This window comes from Phalacrocorax carbo, chromosome 5 (genome assembly GCF_963921805.1).
Source record: "Phalacrocorax carbo chromosome 5, bPhaCar2.1, whole genome shotgun sequence".
In the NCBI taxonomy this organism is placed as follows: Eukaryota; Metazoa; Chordata; class Aves; order Suliformes; family Phalacrocoracidae; genus Phalacrocorax; species Phalacrocorax carbo.
The window spans coordinates 25,539,359-25,549,882 of record NC_087517.1 but is presented as its reverse complement, the minus strand read 5'-3'; the positions used below and the strand labels follow the sequence as shown (position 1 = coordinate 25,549,882).

The window sequence follows — 10,524 nt, the reverse complement described above, 5'->3', positions numbered from 1 at the left end:
CCGCACCGCGCCGCGCCGCGCCCACCACGCCGCCGCCGCCGCCGCCGCCGGCCCCGCCGCCCCGCACCGCCCCGCCGCGCTGCGGCAGCCGCGCCGGGCCCCGCCGCCCCGCGCCCCCCCGCGCCCCCCCACCCCCCCACCCCCACTCCGCACCGCGCCGCGGAGCCTCCGCGGGCGCGGAACCCCCCAGCCCCCCAGCCCCCCGGGCCGGCGGAACACCGCGCCCGCCCGCGATGGCTCCTGTAAAAGCCCCGCTCCTGACAAGTGCGGGGACAAAAGGTTGCGGGATTTATTAATGCGTATTAGGGAGAATCAGGGGCGATCGATACCAGCCTCATCTGCATTCTTGGGCTACTTGGTAATTTTCTTGCTTCTGAAGCTTTTTCAAGAGTTATACCCTCTGTTGCCGCGCACGGGAAGATATTTTATTAACAAATCAATCGAGACTTTGTAACGGATAAGATTAATAGTTAAGAGTTAGCATAATGGCGTTCGCGTTATGAATTATTGAAAATTATACCATTGATTTTTTTCCTCGCTGCTCACCGAGAAGGTCAATTTTTGTTTTAACACACATCGTCAAATATTAAAAGCTAGATTTTGTCATAACTCGAGTTTTATAGGCAGGCTACATTCCTAAAATTATTTTACAATCCTCTCTCCCGACCGCCTGGGAAAAAAAAAGTGGGGTTTTCACTTGCCCTGGAAACTGAAAGCATCATAAAGATTATTTCTCCTTCTGTAGTATTGCTCATTAAAAAAACGTACAGAAACTCATATCCTCACTGCAACTCTTCCAGCAACTTTTTCTTTTTCTTTCCTTTCCTTCTTTTTTTCTCTTTTTAAGAGAATGACAAATGCATCTGTATTATTTAAAAAAAAACAACAAAACACCAACAACAAACCCAAGGCAAGAGTAACTGTCTACATGGCAAACCAGATTTTTCCGTCCCAACATTTTAAACATGTTTTACTGTTTTTCCCCCCACTTTGTACCCATATTTACACCCGCAGCTATGACATTTTAGATAGTGACGGTACAAACTGGCTATTTCTCTTTTTCCTTTGCTTTTCTTTCTCTTTTTCTTCTCTCTCTCTCGCTTTTTTTTTTAATTTTCTTTTGTGTCTGTGTGTGTGTAAACTGTCCTCAAACTGGACTATTTTTTATCTGGGACTAATGCTGTCAAGGACCCTCATCCAGACAAAGTGAACTTGTTGATAATTTTTGTTTCAGGTTCATCCGCCTGTTTATTTTGGGCCTTTCTACCACCAAAACACCCTTTCAGCTCCCCAGGAGCGGGCAGAGCGTGAAAGGATTTTTAAAAATGTAAATGCGCCTTCGGCACGGATGAAATCGTGCCGTGTCCACCAGCGTGGATCTGAATTTTCCCCTGTTCCCTAGCGTGGGGATGTGTTGCACTTTAGCGTGCGCTTTACACCGCTGGAAACAATAACCCTGTTTAAAATTTCGCTGTGGCAATGAGACAGACCTTTTAAAACCTTATCGCAGCTGTTCAAATACAACATCATTGTCAGGTTAAGAGCCAGTGTCTTTTATGGCTGCAGCCTCCAGCTTCTGCCTTGCCGGAGAGTTTAAATATTACCTTCGCAATATTCGCTGCTTTCAAGGTCTTCCCGCAGCATCCCCCGCGCCCGGCGCAGCCCCCTGCCCTCCCCGGGCACGCTTCGCCGCCACCGAGGGCTGAGGGGAGAAGCGGGCGCTTCCCTGCGATGTCTATTTAAGATCACGATCAGAGCCATTGCTAAGATTTGCCTGTGCCGGGAGAGGAGCTGCGGCGGAGCCCACGACGCTCCCTCCGAGCGCCGCATCCCCCCCTCGCTTTCTAGCAATTTCCTCTTCTTCAACAACAGCCCGGACAACCCACGGCGTTTAAAGCAGCAAAATACTATTTTCCTTGACGCAGTTTAAGGCTTGACTGTGACATCTAATCAGGAATTTTATGCCCATCAAATGGCCCTTTCATAATCTTTATTTACACTTTAAGAAAAGGGGATCCCAGAAATATCCCATCTGAAGTCTTAGCCCAGAGGTTTGCAGCAGCTTTCGCCCAACAGCAAAGTTAAAACAATAAGAGAACGCTGAGCTGCTTTCCACGCCAGCCTGGCCGGTGCTAGGGAAGCTCACTCCTTGGCTCCTTATTAGACATGAGGGCTCTTTGATTTTTTAAATTGCAAATATTAATTTCTTGCATGTCACTAAGCGGAAACTCAGATGATAGCTGTGATGATAATGACTTAAATATCGTAGTCAGGACTGGCAACTAGCTCCGTAAGACCCTTCGCTCACGATAAATCACGCGGGTTTTTTAAAACGGGCAGCAATTTTTTTATTGAAAATGAACAGGAGGAAAGTTTAAGTTTGATGTAAATAGAAGTTGAATAAACATGCGAGAGCCACCGGGGAACTGGGGACTTAGGCTCTGGGCATTTAATGTCACTCCTGTTTTAAATCATATTAAAATGGAATCAAGTAATTAACATTAATAAATAAATCAATATTGTGCAATAAATGAGATATACAATCTACATTAATAGAAAGGTTTTGCTCTCAGAGCCCCATATTTTTCCGAACGAGGGAGGGAAGAAAAAAAAAAAAAGAAAACCCACCCCCACCGATGGGTCCATGCAGATGTAAATTACTGTTTGTAATAAAGCATAGGTGAACATTACAGTTTTCTCCTCTAGCAAATGTCAGAGCTAAAAACTTGAGGTTACCAGACGTGGCAGCGGGTCTTAATTTTCACTGCCTTATCTTCCTAAACCTTATTACTGGTGATATGATTATTCTCCTTCCCCCCCCCCCCCCCCCCCCCCGGCTGTGCTGAGGATTCTCATAGTTGCAATTTGCTGTGTTTGTGTCTCATTATGGGAGGGGGATGGGAGAGAGGTACGAAAGAGGCTAGATTTTTTGCAGATGCCTTCAGTAACTGAGGTATTGCGAGAAATAGCTTATTTTAAAAACAGGCTGGAACCCAGGAAGCTTTTAGTAAAATTCCTTTCATTTACTCGATTTTAGCATTTTATTTGGGGTGTCTTTAAACGCGCGGATTGCATATTTTATGCCACGCTGTTATATCGTGGGGAGATTGAAGAATACTTTTCATTTAAGGAAAAAAAAAATTGGCCAGGATATTGTGTCCTTTCTTCTTTTAATAATGCAACTGTCACGTTGCCCAGATTTCTATGTGCCATATTTTCATAGAAAGAGTCGGCGTCTGGGCTGAGGACTCAGATTCCCTGGATTTTTTTTGACCGAAGGCGGGGGCGGGAGGGGAAGGCCGAACATACTGATGACATTATGCCTTTTCCTAAATATGAAAGCTTATAAAATAAACAAAATAGCACGCTGACCATTTCTTCCAAGGTGTTATTTCTGAGCGTGGGGATCGCACAGTAGCACTGACTGTACTCCCAGCTTCGCCCGGAGCCTCAGCCCTTCCTCTATTGTATTTCTATATTTCTCTGGACACAGAAGTGTGGTATCTGGCACGATGAGATTTTAGCGTGCCGATTGGTGGCCGATTCTGCCCTCAGCCTCGGTTATTTGGGCTGCACATTTCTCTTTCGGCAGATTCCTGCCGCGTTTGTAGTTTAATGAGAAAACAAGCAAACGCCCTTTTCGTACTCCTTAAAGGACAACCCTAAAGACATTTGGAAATAGCTTACTGCCTTTTCTGCCTAAAGGAATAAAACAGAAAAAGAGGTTTAAAAGAAAAAAAAAAAAAAAAGAAGAGAAGATATTATGGACCTGCACAGAACCATCCATTTACACGATGGTTCAGAAAAGAAGAAAGCGGCGCTTCCATATTGCGGTCTATTTATATTTTTTTAATCCACACCACCTCCTGGCCCCCGTCACTCCTTCGCATTCGCTGGGATCGGCCTCACCGTCCCTGCCAGGGGCTAAAGCACCTCGGGCGAAGCCTAACGGGTTTGGGGTCGGTGCGGACTCTCACGCCAAGGAAAACAAACAAACAAACAAACACAAAAACTTCGCTAAACGTTTCCCTCTCGAAATGGGTATCTCCACCCAGGGGAGACCAGGGGATTTTCCTCCGGGCTTCGGCTGCGCCTGCGAGAGTACCTTTGGCGTCAGGGATCCCAAGCATTTCAGATTATACAATGCCGTTTTATTACCGACGGAAAGGCTATTTCTAGGAAACTCTTAACAATGAACTTCTAAAAAACAAAACAAAACAAAACAAACACAACAAAAACAAAAACCGCCCAAACCAAACACAACCCAACAACCCAGCAGACAACGTGCCAACAAATGCTTTCACGAGAGACGGGGCTTTAAAAAACGCGGAATATGGCTCAGCCAACGTGAAATAGATTTCGATGGATTCTGCAAATAAGCAGAAAGCAGCAAAGCCCTTTCTTTCCTCAGATTCTGACCAAAAGTGTGCACTGGAGGAAAAAAAAACAAAACCCAGAAAACCAGAAAAACGGAACATCCTCGGTCACTGGAGAGCTTCCAGGAAATTCATAAGCTTCGCTTTAATTTTCTAATCTCTAGTTTCATTTTAATAGATCTCCATAGTACTCTTAAGGAGAGGGATTTCATTCAGCAATGCCTTGGCAAGGTGATGTTCGGATATTAAAAAATCTTCTTTTCGCTTTAGCCTCTCCGTCTCTCTTTTTTTTAAAAAAAAAACCAACAAACCAACCAAAAAAACCCCAAGCACTCTCAGGATCTAACGTTAATCTCGCCTTTAAATAAAATACGTTCTTAAAATTATGTTTTCTGTACCCAGAGGTTTATTTAAGAAAAACCTCGAATAAGAAACGAAGATAAACTGTGGAAACGAGTGGTTTTTATATTACTTTTTTTCCATCGACGTTAAGACTGTCCTTAAGTAAATAGATTTTCGTTCTAGGGAACGAATTCTGAATATCACTGCGGGTTTTTTTTTCTTTCTTAAAATTATGCGATTTTTTTTAAAGCTCGAATGCATTATAAAAGATTACGACCCCCCGAAAAAAAAATCTTTTAAAGTGGCATATTTCTCCAGCACGTCACGGTTATGGGTTATTTGTTTAATAAATCTTTTTGATGCTTTATTTTCTCATTTGGAAGGCCCTGAAATCTTATCGTTACTTATATATTAGATATTTTATTAGCAGTGGAATGATTACTGGGGGAGCTCCGCGCGGAGCAGCAGGACGGCCGTGGGCATTGCGGGGCGCGGGCGCGCCCTCCTGTGGCCGATGGCCGCCAAGCACCGGCGATGTCCTCCCGCCCCGGCGCCTTTCTCTTCAGCTCTACTTGCTCTCAGTCATGGGTTTCTTCCTCTCTTTTTAAATAGAAACCTAAAGCTGCTATAATGGAGCATTTATGCGAGATTAATGCTAGGGTGTTTCGGTTTCCGCGGCTCTCTTTTGCGGTGTCTTAGCATTTTAAAGCCGTATTAATCCGCTAAGATAGACTGTTAAAGCACTGCAGGGAACAGAAAATGAAACGACTCGCTCTCGCCCTGTGGATTAAAGCTCGAGAGAGACGCGAGAATTTTGCTATAAGGTCAGGCTAAATCCTTTGAGAAATTCCCCGCCACTTTGCGCATTTCTAATAATGGGCTTTGTGGGGAAATGCACGTTTGCAGAAAAGCTACACACAAAAACATCATCTTTCTCCCTAAATTACGAAGCATTTCCTACAGCCCCCGCATTTTTTTAAGCGAAAAACCTTTTTTTTTTTTTAAAGCTAAAAAAAAGGCGATTTGGGGCGAATTCCCGGGGCGCGGAAGAGAGGGGCAAGGGGAGCAGGGGTCCGGCCGTGGCCGGCCGGCGGGGAGCAAAGCGGGACACGCTCCTCGCCACGCCGCGGAGAGGCTCACCTCGACCCAGCTGGGATTTTCTTTGCGTTATGATGCATTTGCTAATATGGCCAGCTATGCGGTGATAAGTGTGTGTGTGGTTGTGCGTGTGTGTGAGAGAGGGAGGGAGGGAGACGGTGAGAGAAAGAGTGGGTGGTGGTTGAAAATAACAGAGGAACCTTAAGGCGCCTAATTATTCAGAAAGGTTAAAGGTGATGACCTTGACATTTTGGAAGTTCAAAGGCATACACTTATGTTTTTCTTGCTAAAGGGTTTAAAAAAATTTTTTTTTTAGTCATGCCTCCCTCCGCATCCATTTCTCTATTTTTTGAATTCTCGGGCTTTTCCTGACTTATTTGGGTACTTTTGCCTTCCCTGCGTGCGAGCTTAGGGACAGCCGCTCCGTCCTATTCAAAAAAGGCAAATTCTTTCCCCACTCCTCGCCTTTATTGCACATTGCGGAAATCTCTTTTTCACCCACCAGAAGGTGTATAATATAACCCAATTAAGCTGTTTAGAACCTCGGGTTTTATGGTGTTGTCTAGACAGTTCAAGGTTTTGTAAACAGCCCAGCCAGGTCACGCAAGATAAAGCGGCGCGGAGCGGCGCGGAGGGACCTCGGCCGGCTGCCTGCCCCCGCGCAGGGCCCGCCGCCGTGGGCTGCGCTCCGGGCCGAGCGCCGCGCTCCCCGCGCCCGGCCGGGGGGGGGGGGGGGGGCGTTTAAGAGGTCCACCCCTCTGCCTCCAAAGTTTTTTTCCTTGTCTTCCCCCCACCCCCGTCCACCAGTGCCAATTGTTTATAGCTCCCTCTTGCCTGACTCGCTCCGAGCCCTCGGTCTTTCTGCCTTACCCTCCACTAACAAGTAAACAGTCATTGGCGTTGGGGATTCTGGGCTTACTGTGAGCCTGGACAGTTTTTAAAAAAAAAAAAAAAAGAAAAGAAAAAAGAAAAAGAAAAAAAGGGAGCCTTTTCGTTGTTTACAGTAGCAGGAGCACCATCAGAAGTGATGGTCTGCAGACAGCCATGTTGGCTCTGCCTCACAGCGAGCAGGAAAGGTCGCACATACCTACAAAGGGAGAGTTAGACATCTGAACTATTATTTTTAAAAATGCGTTTAAAATAAACCGACTAGGCGTCCTCCCGGTATAATTTAACTGAACTTGGCTCTAGCCCGGGAAGTGCTAGGATCCTTCGGAGATGGAAATCCATACAGTGCACGGAAGTTATAACCTTAACTTTACTAGAAACCATTTATTCACATGAAAAAGACAGTGGCCCATGCTTTTGGATGACAATAGAAACATATATATATATATATTTTATATATAGCGAACGTACATTTACCATCTCTTAAATAAACCGCATTCACTTAAAGGGAGGAAAGTGTTATCCTAGCTCAAAAGCAACAACAGAGCCCCCCCGAACTCAATGAATTGTAAGCGAAAACTACCAGACACACTGCAGGTCCATTGCTGGTACTGTGCGAGAGGAAAAAAAAGCACCTTTGGCGAGAAACACTTGAGAGTGGACAGTTGGATTTACCCTAGTTTCCCCTTATCAGGAATCTGCTCCGCCAAGCCCCGAAATCTCCAGTGGCCATTCAGTATGTGGAGTTGCACATGAAAATGAAACTTTGAGTTCCGCAGGGTAGATGTGTCATGTAAACCAATTTACTTTTGCATTCAGATAGCAGGTCAGAGAGACCGAGATATTCTTTGTTTGTCTTCTTTCTTCTTTTTCTCTTGCTCTCTCTCTCTCTTTTTTTTTATTTTTTCCCTTTCTTTTTCTTTCTCTCTCTTTTTTTTCTTCTTCAAAACAAGGGATTCCCAGTGAAATATTGGAGCCGATCTCTGTTCAGTTTCTTTTCTTTCATCCTTCGATTCTGGAACCAGATTTTAACTTGCCGGTCAGTGAGGTTGAGCATTCTGGACAACTGCAGTCTTTTCTCTTTGTTTATGTACACGTTGAAGAAAAACTCCCGTTCCAGTTCTCTTATCTGATATTTGGTATAGGGACACCTCTTTTTCCTTGATCGCTGGGGAATTGCTGAAATTCAAGAGAGAAGAAACTGATTTATGCAGCTGCTACGAACAAGCTCAGCCAGGACGAGATCACAGACTTTGACAATATCCCATTGCCTGGGAAGCAGCCCTCTAGCAGTTGCAAAAAATATTCTTGGGGCTTTTACTCTCTGGGTGACTTAGGGAAAAAAAAGAATATTTCCCAACTTCTCCTTAAAAGAGAGCACTTCGAGCAATTCAGAGAGATATTTAAATGGGCTGGAAAAATTCCAAGTTTCTCAAACTCCTCTTCCCCCCCCCCCCGCCCCAAACAAACGAAGATCTTAAGCTCGAAACCGAAGGCAGCTCTGAGCACTACCTGTGAAATCTCCCTGTCTCCCCCCCGCCAAATCAACAATTTAATAACAATTAATATCCTCTTCCAAGAATACCTTAAGCCCACCTAAATTGGTTTCCTATCGTAAACACGCTTTACAACGGTAAAGGAAATCTTATAGGATATATAAAATCCTTTGGATGCTTATAAAATTGCACATAAAATGCGGCTTGACAAAGTGTTGGCCTTGTAGTCTTGCCCCCAATTTACTACTGATACCTACCTGAACTGTTGCTCTTCTCTGCAACAGCCTCACCAGAAGGGGAATCGGCGCTGTTTGCTGGTGTCACTTTCTTCTCTTGGCTGGAAGGTGTTTTACTGCAAGTGCTGTTCTGGGCTTTCAAGTCGCCCTTGTCCGCGTCCCCCTCGCCCTCGGAGTGCTGCTGGTACGGGGGTCCGGGGGCTGTCTCGTAAAACTGGTCGAAGCCTTGCGGCAGGATGCCGTTCCTCCCCACCGAGCTGTAGAAGTTGGAGGCGGCGGGAGATGGTCCGTGGTGGCCGCAGACAGGGTCCGTTTTGAATAACATTTCCGTCCTCCTGTTCGCAGGCTGCAGAAAGTCTCTGTGCATCACCTCTTCAGCTGAGTAATAAGGAGCATAACTGCCCCTATACTGCCATTTGCTGCGCTCTAATCCGTATTCCCTGAATGCTACTTCGCGCACAGGTTGGACATGAGGTAAATTAGAAGAATAAGGAAAAGTCATTTGACAGGACGACGATTGCGACAAAAAAGAGGGTTTCGTCGAGAAATCTGAGGGTGAGACGTAATAAGCGCACCCTGGCAGATACATATTGGATGTGCCGTGACTGCAATCGTCAAACTCAGTCATGTCTTCCTTTTTGCGATTGCAAGCAACCAGGAGGCTTCAATGCATTGAACAAGATCCATCTATTGCACAAGAGGGTTTGGACAGGATCAACTAAGAAAAAATCCCCACCGTGTGCTGACGTGCAATTCATCTTGATTGATTCTAGTGGTAATTATGTCACGTGACGCGATGTAGAAATGTCCTTATATCTATATCAGCCCCTCGGAAAGGCTCCTAAGATCTCTCCAAAGAGCCCTCCCTGCACGGAGAGGCGAGCGCAGCGTTTGTGCGAGTAGAGCCGCTTTTTTCCCCCCCTCATCCTTTCACCAGGCGATGAGATACACGTAGGTGGTGCGGATAATCACCTGGGGCCGCGCCGCCCGGGCAGGCGCCTGCCCACCGCCGGAGCCCGGCGCGCAGCCCCGCGGCGCGCAGCCCCCCGCCCGCATCGCCCCCGGCCCGCCCGGCCCTCCGCGGGCAGCGGGGCAGCGGGGGGGGCGGGGGGCAGCCCCCGCCGGGAGGGGAGCCCTCGGGGCGCGGGGTGCGAGCCTCCGGCCGGGCGCCCTCGGCTGGGAAACGTGCTCGTTCCTCGTCAGAGAGAGCGGCGCTGGCTGGCCGCCGCTCGGGCGGATGATGAGCGGGTGATGGTTCACTCAGGAAAGCCAAGTCGTGTCCACTCCACGCGCTCCAGCGTCCGCGTGGATCTGCCCGCCCGTCTCCAGCAACCCGCAGCTGGCATCAAAACCGCTCACGAAACTCAAAACCCGAGTCCCGACCAGCTCCTCTTCCCTCGCTTACGATCCCAAACACTGCGCGCTTGTGTAAGGGCGCCAGAGAGAGACCAAGATGAGGAACAGGCAAACAGGGCATCCCACAGCAGCCGGGTTCATGCAAGGGGGACACTTTCGGGCTCCTCTGGAAAGCAAAGGGCTAGGGCAGGAAGACAAGTCCACCAAGCACGGTTTCCTTGGGAAGCAGGGCAGCACACAAAGTGACCTCTGTTCCCCTGCCTCCAACTCCCACCAAAATGTTCATTTTCATTGGAAGGGAAAAGCAGGCTGGGGAGCGGGCGACGCACACAACACCCGCCAGCCCCGCGGCTGCCCTGGCTTCGAGGGCTCATTTTTGTTAATTTTTCTTTTCCTTCTCGAAATATGATTTTACATAGACGGGCACAAACCGGGTCACAAAGGCTGAAAAGAGAAAAGAATAAATAATACGCGCCAGCAATAGCCCTATGCTCGAGCAATTCCTCATTCCAGAAACGTTTGCCAGCTCTCTATGGGAATGCCTTTTTCTGCCACTGAACAGCGTAGCCAGAGTAGCCCCGCCACATGCCACTCTCCAAATAAACCCGAAATCTGGGCGAGCTCTCCACGCCGAGCAGGGTCGCCCCCTGCCACCCAGGCAAGCCCCAGCCTCTCCGGCCGGGCGGCAGGCCCCAGATCACCTCCATAAAGACAGCCTCCGAGTCCCACAGC

The 10,524-nt window shown here is 47.5% G+C and overlaps 2 protein-coding genes across 2 annotated transcripts in view; both read right to left on the bottom strand.

Moving 5' to 3' along the window:
- Nucleotides 1-10,524, bottom strand: part of MTX2 (metaxin 2) — a 131,903-nt gene that overhangs the window by 107,894 nt on the left and 13,485 nt on the right. The window lies entirely within an intron of this gene.
- On the bottom strand, nucleotides 7,054-9,347 carry HOXD11 (homeobox D11). Its single transcript, XM_009510424.2, has 2 exons — nucleotides 8,458-9,347; nucleotides 7,054-7,883 (listed from the first exon to the last, which is right to left on the bottom strand). Exons 1-2 carry the CDS (start codon nucleotides 9,062-9,064, stop codon nucleotides 7,648-7,650), a joined length of 843 nt encoding a protein of 280 aa, XP_009508719.2. The 5' UTR covers nucleotides 9,065-9,347; the 3' UTR covers nucleotides 7,054-7,647.